The sequence below is a fragment of the Electrona antarctica genome (assembly GCF_951216825.1).
Source record: "Electrona antarctica genome assembly, chromosome: 4".
Lineage (NCBI taxonomy): Eukaryota > Metazoa > Chordata > Actinopteri > Myctophiformes > Myctophidae > Electrona > Electrona antarctica.
The window spans coordinates 14953622-14969763 of record NC_136809.1 but is presented as its reverse complement, the minus strand read 5'-3'; the positions used below and the strand labels follow the sequence as shown (position 1 = coordinate 14969763).

The following is a 16142-nucleotide window of genomic DNA, read 5'->3' as shown; positions in this document are numbered from 1 at the left end:
ATCACATATATAGGAAACCCACATTTGAAATGTGGGTGTGTCCTTTTTTGTTCAGGTCTGAAGGTTCGTTCAGCATTCAAGTCATTGTTCATTCAGGAAATGCAGTGAAGTACATTTTGATCTGACTTCCTTTTCACATTAAAAATAAACTCCAAGCTATGGAAACCTAAGCAATATAGGCCTATTTGCTTTGCCCTATGAATCTTTCTCAACGGTGCGCTACGGTCTGAGCCTTTGGTCTGAACAGGCTCACAGCACCATCATGTGGAATATTAGGAGACTGCAGCTATTCACCACCAAAAGAGACAAGTCCACTTGATGACCTCTCTTCCAGGCCAAGGCTTTATCCATTATATATGGATTATAATTGCATATTTTATGTATTTACAAACATATATAAATATATGTTATATATGTAATCATATATATATATTTGATTGATCGATTCTTATTCAAATATAGAATGACAATATTCCAGCAAGCTGAATGGCAATAAGGGTATGTGGCAACATGGATTAAAAATAGTCCTTGGTGATGTATCATGACAGAGGTTTCAGAATGTTATGTTAATACATAATACAATTAAATGTAAGGACAAAAACACACAAGCAAATTACTTTTTGAAGCACTTTTAATTAAAAGCCTTGTACAAGAAACACACAAAAAGCAACTGTAACAGGTAACATGACACTGAATACATAACCTGTACAATAAGGGTTTGCAAAACATGCTTCAGAAGTTCAGATACATTACACGTCATCATTATCATCGTCGTCATCATTGCCATCAACACATTTACATTATTCATATTACCATTTACGACACACAACTGCAGTCTTACACATAAGTTCTTCAACTGGGGCTTCCCATCCATCAAACCCATATTGGACTAATAAAAAATAAAAACAAATAAACAATGGCACTCAAAAAGCATCACATTAACATTATGCACAATTCAAAAAATTATTAATATAATATACAGTACAAAGAAATCAATTAATTTCATTGAAACTTCATCCTAGCTTTTTAACCTCTCTTTTTTCTTATTTTCAACGAGTGCCGCATTTAGCACCTTGAAATTACGCCTCAAATTTAAAATCACAATTAAATGGGGAAAAACAAAATAATCAAGAGCCCCATTTGGTACAAAGATAGGCCACTAAGTCGAGTTGTGCTACCCCGTAAAACAGGAAGAGAGGGACAAAAAAAACTATGCTATTTACTATTGAAATCATTGCCAGGTAACCTAATACGCCATATCCTTACACTGGTACTACAAAATGAAAGACTAGAGTATCCTCTACACCATTCAAAATGTTTACAATACAGCATATGTAGTCATTGAGAGTATGATACAGTTTTGACAACAACTACAATTCTACAGTACATGACAGGAGAACACGACAGCTTCATCATGTGCTCAGAGGAACATGGAGTTCTACAGTATGCACGAAGCACTCAGGTGTTACTGAACGCCTTGCGCGCGAGGTGACGACGACAAGTGTAATTCAAATAAGTCCCTACAATATTGCAGTTTGTGCCAATGTATCTTTGCACTCTAAATGTCAAGTGACGGCAGATTTACGGAAGTATGGAAATGAGTAGGACGATGACGACGTCACCTGGTGTGAAGTTGGGATGAAGAGAGCAGCTGTAAGGCAACATGCGGAAGGTTTGAAATATTGTAAAAGAGGAACACCCGACAAAGGGCATGGTGGGAGTCAGGGGTAGCACCAGAGATCGTCATGAGTCTGGGTTTACTTTTAGTTTTTACGTTATATTATATAACTGTACTTCTACATCAAGTACTTCAGGTGAACTTGATGTACAGTAGGTTTCCAGGTAGATCAAGAGGCTAACATTTCAAACAGTTTAACAATGTTACATTTGCAGGCAATTTATCTGGCACATTTCATAATTTGCAATAGGGGAGCAGTTCTGTATCTTGTCGAAGAGAACTTTTAGTAAAAGGACAATATTTCTAACCAATTGAATACTGTACTGCATGGTACAGTATGGTGAGCACCAGTGAGAGCATGGTGGTCAGTGTTAATTTAACTCATTAAAAATTAACCCATATACGTGTAGGTAGGTGCATTTTAACGCTAATGGTATTGCTGCATTAACGCACACCTGGCATATTTTCTGCAAATTCACTGCTCTTTCTTCCCATGATTGGAGGACATTGGGTCCTATGCTGCCTTGCATGGTTGGTCTCAGTTCTATGGCAGGAAACAATAACATTCTCTACTGGGGACAATAGTTGATAAATCCCATGAAACGTCTAGCACCTATCCCCATTTCACCTGTTGCGTGAACATTAACCTAAAGATAACTGCTGATTACCAACCGGAGTTGATTACAGGAAGAAATTATCTGCCATTTGGCCAATGGCTGGTGTCTGTTTCCTGGATGGCAGTAATACCAGAGGTTATTCTAATTTTGTTGGATACCTCATAGCTCCCATCTTAAAACTCTTTAGAACGTTTTCACCACTGAATCCAAAACTAAGACATATCATGACACAACTGGGACGGATATGAAGCCATATTAGCAACAACTGCCCATGTACCACTGCTACATATAATCAGAAGAAATAGCCAATGCCACACACACACACACTAAACACCCCAAGGGGACCACACAAACTAGCTAGGGTGTCTTCTCAGTTTCAAATCAAGGTTATTGTGCATAAGATATCTGCCAGCCTTACTGAAGCAAATTATGTTTTTACTTCATGAGAAATCATACATCGCTTCTTCGATTATAATAGAGCAGTTAAGTGACTCAAGAGTTTCCCCATCTGTGCAGGATGCCCTCTCAAGTCTGCTACAACAACAAAAAACAGGAGATATTCCACTAAATGTGGTCCAAAGACAAGCTGAAGCTCTGTGAACATTGTCTACAATGCACAAGGTTTCAAGAAACTTTTCTTACTGTTCTTTTCACTAACATTCCATACCATCTTACAGACCTTGATATCTGGAGTGTATTTCAGTCAGTATTTAAATTGATGTACAGTAATGGTGGGTAGGCAATTATGTCTGTAACCCAATTACTGTCACTGTCAGAGTATCCTTCATTACACAATAATTGCAATATGTAAACTGCAATATGATTACATCAAATGTGCAGTTCAGTGCGCTGGATCAGATGTCTGCTTAATACTTATTTGCGCCGTCCAAACTGAATTCATACTTAATTGCCATTCGTTTTCAAAATGTCAAGGAGTTCACAGGGACCATTTTCTCCGCTTCCTTACTTAATAACAAACATTCAGTGAGAGGTCAAGAACAAATACATGACAATACATTTCTATTTTATCTCCAGCCAGCCTCAGCCTACACGAGCCCTGTGTAGCAGAGACTAACCTTCACTAAGAATGCACTGTTAGCTTAAGGACTGGTCAGCAACACACCAATGACCATAGCAGGATATTAAAATAAATGCTTTGCTCCAACTACCACAGTGGCAGGAGACTTTCATCATTGCTCAGAATGTTAGATACTGTATTGTTGAGCTTCCATAGACAAAAGGTCTATAGCAGTAATCTATGGAAGTGCAGTGCCAGTAGCTGATGAAATCGAACTCATCAATCACCAAAAGACTACCAGCATAGCTCTTCTAGTCTTTCAGGAGTTGATGAGTTACAGTTTTACCTGCCACAAAAATGTTAGGGAGACAACACTGCATTCTTATACTTCCTCACAATTAAAAAGCAGGCCAGTTTAGAGTCCTGGCAGACATTCCAGCGTGGGTTTTGTAAAAAAGAAAGGAGAGGAAAAAACGGAAAAACACAAGGCAGGCATGAAAACAAGGCAAGGACAGCAATAAGTTAAATCTTATGTTTTTTGTTGTTGTACATTTGTTTGTAGCTTCTAATGTTGTTGTGCGTGCATATAAATAACTATTCATATGTATATGCCTGTGCGTTCAAGAGAGCGAGAAGAAAAGGCCTTGAAATGATAGCAAGTTAACATATAAGAGGGTTTTTTATGTAGTAAGTACATACCTCTCTGTAATGATGCTATATAAGTCCAACTAAGTGCAAAAACACAACCTTTTTTTATCATTAATAAGTTGGACCTCCAATGAACTTGGGATGGGGAGAAATTGGCATAACACCCTGAAGGCTTTCAATTCTAGCCTTCACTGCAAATCCTGTATCAAAATAGTATCCATCTCTTTCATTTACACTAAGTGTGCTTGATAAGGTTTTACTTTGGGGATAATTCTATTACACCAAACAAGCTAAACTCAGCATGCCTGAAGTAACTGAAAAGAAATCAAATACCACTTCCACCCAAGCGGTCTAAAAGAGTCAGTGCTGTGCAAGTGAACAAAATATGGTAATTTATGTGAAAGGAAGGGCTATATTAGCTGACCCTTTTGAATTTACACACTTCGTTTTCAAAAAATATGTTCTTATTACCATTCATTGGCTGGGCGGTTAAGTTACATTACATTACTACTTTCATTTAACATCTTCAAGTAATGGGAGGAGGGGGGGCAGAGGGCCAAAGTGGCAATATTGGCAAGACGTGTTGACAATGGAAATAAAAATCGCAACAATGCAGCTTTCTATGGCTTGGGGAGGATGGGGTCTTCAGGGGAGGAAAGGCTATTGGTGGGAGGGGAGGAGCCGTTCTCAGGCATGGAAGAGGGTGATGCAGGGCCGGAGGCAGGGGAGGGGAACTCTTTAATGGTGACAGTGACCAGGTTGGTGGTGACATCCGTGACCACCACATCCTGACAACTGGGCGCCATTTCTGGATGCCAGTTGGGGTCCCCCTCGGCAGGAACCCTTTTGGGCTCAGCGGTGGTCGAACTCTGGTTGCCAGGAGCGATGGGTGGTGGGGGTTGTGTGTTCTTGGAAGCAGAGGGTTGGCATTTAGGTGGGTTTCTGTGCAGTTTCTTTTTTCCCCCATCTGAAGTCCCCAAATGGTCCAGGGCAGCCTCCTCCTCTTCATCCTCCAAGGAGGAAGAGGCAGAGCCGGATGGGCATGAGGGGAGACAAACAGAAGCTGTTGAGGTTTGGTCAGTTGATGGGGCAGAAGCAGACTGGTGAGTGCTTTTGCCCTTTTGTGGTTCTGAGTGAGGTTGGCTGGGTGTTGGCTGGGAAGAACAAGGGTCCTGGGGTTTCTGGCTGGAGGGTGATTCCGCTACAGAAGCCTCTGCATTGGGTTTGCGCTGTGGACCTCCCGGGGCATACCGGCGCTGTTGGACAGCAGAAAACCTACCCCGGGAGATGGAAGGGCTTCCTGTAGCTGGAGCAGTGGAGCATGTTCCAAAGGTCACAGGGCCTCCACATTGCATCCCAAAAGGTTTCCCGTACATGGGGAAGCCCAGCAACTTAGCAGGGGGCTGGAAAGGCCTATATGGAGCTTCGCCCGTCCTCTTTCCGATGATTCTATTGCGCGAGGGGATGTTCTGCCGTCCTCCGGAAGCACTCCTGCCCCCACTCGCTGCGCCACCCCTCCCTGGCTTGCCAGTAATCTTCAGGTTGAGGATGATTCGACCCCGCTTGACCTCCCGGGGCTTGACCCTACGGTTCAGGATGCGGACGGTCTCAGAGAAGGGGGAGACATGTGGGCGAGAGGGAAAGCCACCTTGGCTGGTGAAGGGGGGCGCCAAGGGGTCTGTACGGGGGAGAGGACGCCTGGACATGCGGTGGCAACGACGAATGTCTTTCTTTAGCTTATGGGTGGTTGAAAGGGTTGAGTTGAGTTTAGGAGCGTGTGCCACAACTGAGGAGGAAGAAGAAGAGGCAGAGGGCATTGGTTGGATGGATGCGGTCGAAGAGGAGCGTGCTTTAGTCCGACGGGGATTTGTGGACTGAGAGCTGGTCTCTCCTTTCTGGGAACGAGCCTGGAGAGGACACAAAGTTAACAATTAGGGAAGGTAAACTAGTTTAAATTAAAAATAAAAGAATATAAATACTTATATATAACTATATACTAATATAGATAATGAGTAGATCCTCAATGTAAAGATCTATTGTTCACAATTTTGTTTGTTTGTTTTAGCCTGACCACAACAACGATAGTATTGTCATGCAGGGTGGTGCATAAAAATATTGGTGTGTTCAACAAAACCCTCCTCTGAATAGATAAAGATTAGAAATGCAAATAAATACAGGTGAGTTCTGAACAATACCTTGACGTTTATGACAACATTTTTGGGTTTTGGCCCCCGTTTCTTTGGCCCGTGAATTTCCCTCTCCCGCTCCCTGAAAAAGGAACAAAGGAAAAGAAAACGTATACTGCAAGTCAGAAAAAACACTTTCTTTTCCAATTAGAACTTTTCTCAACTTGGTCTGTGATGAAAGGACCGTTCATAGAATGTATCCTAGTGAGATAAAGGCAACACTAAGCATCCCATGTCTATAATGCATTTATTTATAATCTGCTTATACCACTGTATAATTATAGTTGTTATAAGCACTCGTATCTCAATAATCATGACTATATTTTATATATATATATAATATATATAAAGCATTCTATAATGACTTACAAGGTCAGACATACTTGCAATGTAATCTGCTTATAAGCAATGACAAATACTCATAATGCAATCATAAACACATTATAAGCCTCTTATAATGACATAAAGTCAAGTATTATAATACTTCAAAATTACTGGTCACTCACGGACTTGATCTTTTGGTAATGGTGCATTTATATAGGGCCTTTATCCAAGGCGCTTTACATAGATTTAATTCAATTTAAGCAAGAACACCACAAGAACAACACAACATTTATGTTACGGATGGAAAATAGCATCTCTGCTAAATCCAGTGTATTTACGCTACATTTTTAATGTACTGTTCATTAATATGCTCTGTCCCGTCTAAATAAACAAATAAAATAAAAATAAATACACCTTCAGGAATGTAATTACTTTACTGAAAGCACACAATGACCAGTTGACGACTTATAGTGATGTATAATTGCACTATAAAGCTCTAAAACAATCATAATATATTATAAGATTCATATAATGTAAGTAAAATAAAACTTGACCAGGTCATCATAGAATGCTTAGAAATGTGTCATGACAATTGTTATAAAGCACAATGTATGAGTTCTTATTAAATATGATACAGTGTTATATGCAGATTATAATGCATTATAAGTATGCTTATAATCATTGTAGACATGGGATGCATAGCAAGTCAATCAAATGAGATGAACAATGAACTCTGCTACCTTTTGGGTCCAATTATTTACAGTCCAATGAAACTAAGAAACACATTTTCAACTGAAAACAGGCCTTGTAATGAGGGTGAGATTAAAATGTGACATAAGGATATGATGATGATGTGTGTGTGTGTGTGTGTGTGTGTGTGTGTGTGTGTGTGTGTGTGTGTGTGTGTGTGTGTGTGTGTGCGCGCCTCTGTGTCAGTTTGAGAAGAGTTTTTGAAGCCTCGAGTCTGAACAGACCCAGATACTCTGTCCTGATGTGACCATTATGGTTTCCTGTAAACATCTCTTCTTTCCAGTGAGATGCTTTCAAGTGGCTTGGCAGTAGACAAAAGGCATTTCAGTAACAATGTGCTCGTTAACAAGGGCACAGTGAATGAGGACCGAAAGGGAAGTGCAATCAATGTATGAAAAGCGTAAACAGGCAGACTGAGTATTGAAGAGACCTATCAACTTCAAGGGGTGTGATAAATCAGCATTTTTCAAACATTTCACCCCGTTTTCTAAAAGGTGTAAACCGTTATTAGAAAAGATAAGTCCCGTCTGCTCCTATGGGCTATATGTTGCCTTACCCCTAAACTTATGTGCCTCTTCTTCTTATTTTTCCTTTTAAAATATCGGCTAGTTGAACTATTTTTAAATGTTTTTCAAAGTAGTAAAACATGGCTAATAAGTTTAGGCATAAGGGGTAAGGGGTGGCACAAGATGGGGCACTATGAATAGTTTAACTAGCCAATCTACATTGACACGTTGTGAGCTTGTAGACTGGCCATTTTAACTATTCAAAAAAGTTTTGCAAAATAGTAAAAAAAAAAAAGGGGGATAAGGGGTTTAGCGGTGACGGAAATAGAGCCCTAAATGTATAAAAGACAATACAGAAAAAGTAGTCTATAAAACTTTTGTGAACTGTTGTTTTATACTAAGTCACAATTATTGTACTTACTTCTGTTCAAAGCCCGTTATCAGCCTGTTATCCAAGATGTTTTCTTCTGGCTCCCAGGTGCTGTGCCTGAACAGCACACACACACACAGTCACACACACGCGCACGCACACGCACACAGTGAAGACTATTCAGACCAACGTTCTATCTTAAAACAATAAATGTCTCAGAGACTGTAAGTTAACCACATGAACCCTAGCATCCAAATTCTAGGCATGTTATAACTCATAACAGGCGAAGGAACATTAGGCAATAGCCTAATAGCAGACCTAAGCTCACAACACATCGCAATGCAACACATTGTGAGCTTGTAGATCAGCTATTTTTGGCAAAACGTTTTGGTGTAGAGGGAAAAGAAAGAAGAGACCAAGCAGTGAGCACAGACTCCAGACCCAGTAAACACCTTTTAAGTACTATCACTTTTTGAAAGAGTAACTTACTTTAGTGCCCATCCTTTCCATTTAACCAGGTACTCAACTCTAGCCTGTAAGAGAAAGGGTTATCAAAACACATAATAGCTCAATATGAAAATAAGAAATGTAAATACATACAACAATTCAATGACAATCCACACTGCAAGAACAGGGTATAAGTTTCACTCTGACTCACTGGCCAAACTTTGTATTCATTTCAGCTATGAATTCATAATAATTGCAGTGCTCACCATACACAACTATGGATTTGCACTCTCAACACATCTGTCAAGTGTCAAATGTGGGTCAATTATGCATTTTATGTGTCCAGGGACTCTCAGAGGTCCATTAAGAGATTAAATTAATCCCTAACTCAAGTCGTTGAAATGAAAAAGTTTGAGAACTGCTTTACAGTGTTGCACACCCTATTTTAAAAATACATTTCAAACAAGAGTTTTTATTCATTTATTTTTTACCTTTGTGTGAAGGCCTAGTTGGTTACTTACAATGGAAATGATGAGAAAATAATTAAGAGGGTAAATCGTGCAGGTAACAAGTTATTGTTTGCAGATTATGTGCTACATCAGTGGTTCCCAAAGTGGGGTGCAGGGACCCCTAGGGGTCCTTGAGGGAGTTCCAGGGGGTCTCCAGCTAAATGATAGTTACGAACCAAATGGACACTAATGGGTCTGTAACTCTGAGTGTACGAATGGAACCAAGTGGACCCGTTCCATTTGTACACTCTCAGAGTTTTACAATATAAATTGGGGTCCCAGAGATAGAAATGGCATTAAATGGGGGTCCGTATAGCCTAATGCATGTCAAACTGGGGGTCCTTTAAATTAAAATGGTTGAGAATCACTGAAAGAGACATAATAAAATTTTTCTCTTATGGGGGTCCCTGGCATATATTTTGAAATGGGGGTCCGCAGTCTAATAAGTGTCAATATGGGGGTCCCAATTGACATGAAAAAGTTTGGGAACCGCTGTGCTACATTACAAGTAACTTTGAAAAGGACCTCTTTGCAAGTTTGCCCAATGTGGCCAGTGGACGCTAAACTTGTGTCTGCACTCTGCAGTATGTCTGTTATCTGCAAGCGTGCTTTCACTAATAGCAACTGCTTTAAAAATAAAAAAAGAATAACCCGCTGCTGGGGTATGTTGTGTTCGCCTTTACTGTCATTTGGAAATTGGAACGGTCAAAGACACCGAATAATGTGCAGCGTTAGCTACCATTAGCTTGCAGTCAAATATAAAGGCCCCTCCGTTAAATGGCTTGTTGTCTGGTTTCCCTCCTCGCTAGCCCCTTCTTTGTGTCGCTATTTTTATTGCTCTACCAATGCCAACATATACGAGCCATGACTGATAGCCTAGCCTGACTGCTAGCTTTTAGCTACCATGAAGACATCCACACACAATTGCAAGGCCTCAACAATAAATGCATGCTTGTTCATCATGCATTTGGAGTCGTGCCATGGATGAAAACCCCTGGGGAACATCTGCGCACACACACAGTCACAAGACGCAGGACGGCTGCCCTCTCTCACCTTCCTGACGCGGCGTTTGAGTATGGCTTCAGCGGCAAAGACACGATCACCGGCCGCCGAGAGCTCCATCTTTCATGCCCGACTTGTCTTTCTGTCTGTTCAACACAACACACACACACACACACACACGCGCGCGTACACACACACGCACGCGCGCGCAGACGCTTAATTAATTCACCAATATTATAAACACTATAGAATACGATTGAGACTGAGCAGTATGATAGTCGAAGACTTTAATGTCAAGATAATGGCAATATAAAGATCATTTTTGATTGATTTATGAATATTGAAAAGTCAGAAATGTAAGCAGCAGCACAGAGGTATAGGCTACAAGGACATTTCAGGAAAAGGTCCTAATTATTCAAAATAAATGTTATTAAAGTAGAATAAGTGGAATGATATGGATGAGAATGTGTTCATCTTGAAAAATAAGGGATTAAAGTTATATATTGACAATATGCATATAAAATATTATTGTGCTCTATTCTAATCTCACTCTTAGGACCAGAGCACTTTCTCCAACATCAGCCCCGCAGGCAGCAGACACACAGCAACCATGGACCAGACCAGACACAACCTGCTGGCTGCTGTCTGTCACGTGGCTGAAGTCAGGCAGCCCCCTTCTGGTCGTCCTAGCAACGGCAACGGCTTTTGACACCAGAGGATGCAGCCATGTGATGTGATGCAGGCAGGCAGAGCAAACCGATGATGGAGTTATTACGATTTTTTTAACGGTTAAAAACAGCACAGGGCATAGTTTTTCCAGACCTCTTCAATAAGACGTACTGGTTTTCTAATACCCTTTTCTGTTAACCGTTGATCAGCTGCAGCCTGCGTTGGCACTTGGCATACTATACTACCGGTACATCTAGATCTCAGAAAAGCAGAAGCAACCTTTAATCAGGTATAGCACCCTTTCGCAAATCTGAAAAATCTAATTTAAAAGACCCAATTTTCAATTCACACCAAGGTTGATTGGGGCGCTGATGGCAGGGTGGTTGGGGGGCGCATAACACTCTAATGCAAGTCCTGAGTTCAATTCCTGAGCTGATTGGACCTTTGATACATGCCACTCACTGACTCTCTCCCAATTTCCTTTTGTCTCTGGAACTGTCAGTAAGAGCACAAAACTAGAAAAAGTGCCCTTCTGGGCACTTTTTACCTTCTGGGTACCAGGAGGATCGGACTGTGTGTGATGTTTGGCAAAATGTTTAGGAGTAACATTAACATGTTTTTTTGTTTGTTTGTTTTTTGCAACAATTTTCATCATTTTGTTGAGGAAATGCAGAGCCAGATCACTCATAGCATCTCTGAGCAGTGACGTAGACTCTGTGGGGGCAGCGGGGCTCGAGCCCCCATGAGGAATTAGACCTGAATATGTACAGTATATTCGCCTAGTCGGTTCGTCCCGTTTGTACTGCGCCAGGTCGTGCCGCGCCCGTTCGCCCAATTCTCGTCTTTGCATTGACTTTGTATGTAATCGCGTCGCTCTAACCATCCAAGTCTGAACGCACCTTAACACCTCTTTTGTCCTGGCCCGGCTTACCAATATGTACATAAGACTTGTGCCTATACAAGTTACAATACATAACAATGAGAAAAGGGTGCCATTTCCTCTTACGCCTTTGATGGCAATTGGATGATTTGAGGAATTGTGTTCCAAAAATGTGTTTTGCAAAAATCCACCTGTTGGTGGCGCTATAACAGGCCAATGTGAAAAGGGTGGGATGTATTCCTCAGCCTAGTAGGAAAGACGGACGGACGCACGCACACGCGCACGCACACACTGATGGACGGAGTGCAAAACATACTCTCTCCCCAAGCCTTTGGCCTGGTGGAGACAAATATTTGATGAAATTAGCCTATACATTTTCATTTGACCTTGACCCAGTGCTGAACTGGTAATTGGGCATTTTCCCAGTGGAAAAAGAAAAACAACAACCTATTGATTCATTTTCTATACAGGCCTACTGACTGTATAGACTGTTTCTCATGTCACATGCCGTTGCTCAGAGCCCAGGCAGAGCCCAAAAACATCTGTGTAAGGGAGGTGCAGTGAACTGAGTGAAGTAATGTGGTGGCCAGGCACGGACTGGCACAGAAAATCAGCCCTGGCATTTGTGGTTTTCACCGACCCAAAGATGGCCCAAAGATGCTACTATGTCATTTTGTATTACTTTTTGTTTTTGTTTTGGTTCAGCCTTCTGGCATCTGCCAGAATTGCCAGACTGTCCTGGTGGTGGCATTTAAGAATTCGGCCTGGTGGAGAGAATGAGTCAATACCAGGTAGCTCTTTGAGAGATGTCAGTGAGAGTGCTCCCTGTCAGGAGCCTGCCTGATACTTGGCCTATGTCTGCATACTGTCAGTGGTTTTAGAGGGGCGCTAGCCCCTGCTATATACTGTACAGCTTTTTGTCCTTAACTCGTGTCACATTTGCCATTGACAAGGAAAGTCATATGTGTCTGAACAAATCAGCTTTTTGTGGTAACACAAACATTAAATGCCATTGACAATGAATGGAGAATTTACGTCATATGTGGACAAGCAAATCGGCTTTTCCAAACACAGTGCAACTGTTTTAATTCAGCTCGGGGCTTTTATATAACACATAAATTCAGTTGTCATTTATGACACATGTAAAATGTCTGGATGCCCGTGAAAGAACGGGCATTCAGAAATTGTATTTGAATTAGTGTCATTCCTTTAACTCAATGTAATTGTCATTGGTCATGAATCATACAGATTAGCTTTAATAGTCAGGTCATTGTCTTTTGGTAGGCTCCACTGGACAGGTTGGGATGTGTTTGTGTTGGGCTGGAATTTGGAAACAGTATTTTCTTTTTAAAGCCTTCTTTTATCTTATCGCCTTATTTTGTTAAACTCTTATTTTTGCCTATAGGTTAGGTTTACACTGTACATAATTCTGCACATGCAGGACATGTGCGGAACTCCATATTGTTAACTCAATGTAATTGTCATTGGTCATGAATCATACAGATTAGCTTTAATAGTCAGGTCATTGTCTTTTGGTAGGCTCCACTGGACAGGTTGGGATGTGTTTGTGTTGGGCTGGAATTTGGAAACAGTATTTTCTTTTTAAAGCCTTCTTTTATCTTATCGCCTTATTTTGTTAAACTCTTATTTTTGCCTATAGGTTAGGTTTACACTGTACATAATTCTGCACATGCAGGACATGTGCGGAACTCCATATTGTTATGTCAATTTACTCAAGTATGATGACATATTGATGATGTCAGAGATTCTATGGTATATAGCACACATTTCATATGGCACTTGTCACTCAGCATTGTTGTGTGTTAAGAAACAGGCCTAAGGTTTTTGACTAGTGTGTGTTGCTCTGTGAGTCAAATATGGGGGACAAGCCTGTTTGGGAGCAGGTAGGATCTAGTTTTGTGGAAAACTACTACCACTTGTTTGACACTGACAGACCGCAACTAGGATCAATGTATATCGATTCATCATGCCTTACATGGGAGGGACTGCAGTTCCAGGGAAAAGCAGAAATCGTCCAAAAGCTTTCCAGTCTCTCCTTCGGAAACATTGCCCACAGTATAACAGCGCAGGACCACCAGCCAACCCCAGACAACTCCATCATGAGTATGGTTGTAGGACAGATAAAAGCAGATGAAGACCCCATAATGGGATTCCACCAGAGTTTCATCCTCAAGAACATTAACGGTGCATGGGTGTGCACCAATGATATGTTCAGGCTGGCACTACACAACTATGCTGCCTGAATCACACTCTCACTGTGGCCACAGTGGACTTGGAGGGTACAGTGTTGAAAAGGAAAGCAATATTATTGACTGGTGTAAATCCAGGTTCAGATCGAGTGTGTCAGCTTCTCCAGTTGCTACTTCACGATGCAAGATGTGCAGAAAGCAAAAGAGGAACCGGCTGACGAGCACCAAAAGACACTTTGCTCGGAGCTACACAAGGGGAGACCAGCGGTGAGTGGAGAAGGGCCCCAGGGTCGTTACTGTTGAGACTCCAGATGGACAAAGAGGCGTGTATCAGTTGCGTGGATGCACACCAAGAGAGGCTATAAGATCCTTGTCGTAAACTCCTCAACCAGGATGAGCTGTATTCGGGACAGACTGTCCCAAACGAGTTTCTTAGTCTTGGGTGTCCTCTTCCTATCAAGCAGTGATTGAGATATTCAGCATGTAAGGTTTCACTTGAACAGTAAAGACAAAAAAAAACTACTTTACCAGTTGATTGGTCTTTTGTTATCTCAGATATAATAAATAACAAAACAAGAAAAACCTAGAAAGGTGCATCCAACAGGGCCAAATCTCTGCCAGGTGGCATGCCTGGCATACCCCATATGCCATACCTTTCTTAGAAATAACACGATAGGAACTATGCACAAAAATGAATTTCACCTAACCGTTTTTACTATAAAACTCTGATGTGACAATAAAGATGATTCTTCTGATTTTGATTCTGCGTCCTGCACCCACCTATGTCTGATTGGGGCATGTGATCACAATGTTTCAGTTATGTGCATGCATTAATTAAAAGTCACAAGGAAAGGGGGAGGAACGTAAGTGTGGCTCCAATGTGGTTCTTTGACATCATGTTGATGATGTCATGTAATTGATGGCATCAGTGTGGAACTGATCGGTGGGAGGGTGGGTGGATCTGTGATTATGAATTCACTAAATGTTTAACATTCAGACAAAAAAATATTCACAATAATGTGAAAGATATTTGCGCCTCAAGATTCCTGACACATGGCAAATGGCAAAAAGAAAATGTTAAAAAAGGCAAAACTTTTTTCCCTCCCCCTCTCGCAGTATTTACTGAAATATCTTCAGCATAATGCAATACAGTCTGGTACCAGAGAATGTCTATCTGGAAATTCAAAACGGCTTTGTGAACTTGAGAATTTGAGAACTAGACATTGTGAAGACCTTATATTATTGGATTATTAATATTATTATTACTAGACTAGTAATTTAGTAGTAATCTACCCTGCTGTAGAGCACTGAGTCGGTAACGATAGAAATTGGAGATCCATGCCCGATGTCCCACCCGGCTATGCAGTACCCGTGTCAGAGTACCCGTTCCACCCATCTGTCTGCCCTTTTTATGCCCATATATGGAGATTTCTGTATCTGTCTCTCTTTGTCCCTTTATTCCTATATATGGAGTTCTGTGTCAGGCATGCCCAAATATGGAGTGTTGTGATGTCAGACATGCCCAAATATGGAGTGTTGTGATGTCAGTGGGGCGAACGGTTCTCAAATTACGTGGATTACAACAGTACACACAGACAGACAGAGACTTGGTGCATTTATAGATAGAAGCTTTTGGGTTATTATTGGGTTATATTATTACAGGATTTTTACTTTTTAGGGTAAGTTTACAAATAGGAAAAGATTCAGGTTGGGGTTAGGATTATGCATTAACATGTTAGATTTTAGAGGTTACGGTTGGTGCTATGCCTCAGCCTGATTTATATTTATATTATGTCATGCACCAAAAATAGATGATCTACAAGCGCACAACGTGACATGTTGTGAGCTTGTAGATCAGCTATGCAACCTGCAATGCTAGTCGCAACATCATTTTGATGAATTGATAATGGTGGGCCCTATTGTAAACAAGTGTAATGTTTTATGGTGTCGTCCACTCACAGTTAACAGTTTTTGTATTGAGTTGTACTTGAAATGTACTGTAATTCTGCAAACTGTTAATCAATCAATCAATCAATCAATCAATCAATCAATCAATCAATCAATCAATCAATTGCAACCATGTCCCCAATGGCAGTTGTGAGTGACTAGTTGCATGGTCTGGCCTTTACAGTAGGCTTCACTATTTTCATTACTCGCTCACTTAATGTGCTTTGTCATAGCTATATCAGCAGCCTCAACAGGGCAAAAGGCCAACACACTGATTGGAGCATGAGCTGTGCCACTGTCAAAGTAACAATATGACAACAGTGACATTAACAGTTCATGACTGTACAGAGTTTGTGTGGAGGCTAAATTGTAAGATGTAAC

General features: G+C 41.0%; 2 protein-coding genes across 2 annotated transcripts; one reads left to right on the top strand and one right to left on the bottom strand.

The window, feature by feature from the left end:
• Positions 1–615: 615 nt before the first annotated feature.
• cbx6a (chromobox homolog 6a) lies at positions 616–10202 on the bottom strand. The gene is made up of 5 exons (XM_079500180.1): positions 10107–10202; positions 8587–8630; positions 8149–8214; positions 6157–6229; positions 616–5868 (listed from the first exon to the last, which is right to left on the bottom strand). Exons 1-5 carry the CDS (start codon positions 10173–10175, stop codon positions 4582–4584), a joined length of 1539 nt encoding a protein of 512 aa, XP_079356306.1. The 5' UTR covers positions 10176–10202; the 3' UTR covers positions 616–4581.
• A 3279-nt stretch (positions 10203–13481) lies between these two features.
• Positions 13482–13868, top strand: LOC306921684 (nuclear transport factor 2-like; the record flags this gene model as incomplete). The annotated part of the gene is made up of 1 exon (XM_079498930.1): positions 13482–13868. One exon carries the CDS (start codon positions 13482–13484, stop codon positions 13866–13868), a length of 387 nt encoding a protein of 128 aa, XP_079355056.1.
• Between the last annotated feature and the right edge of the window lie 2274 nt (positions 13869–16142).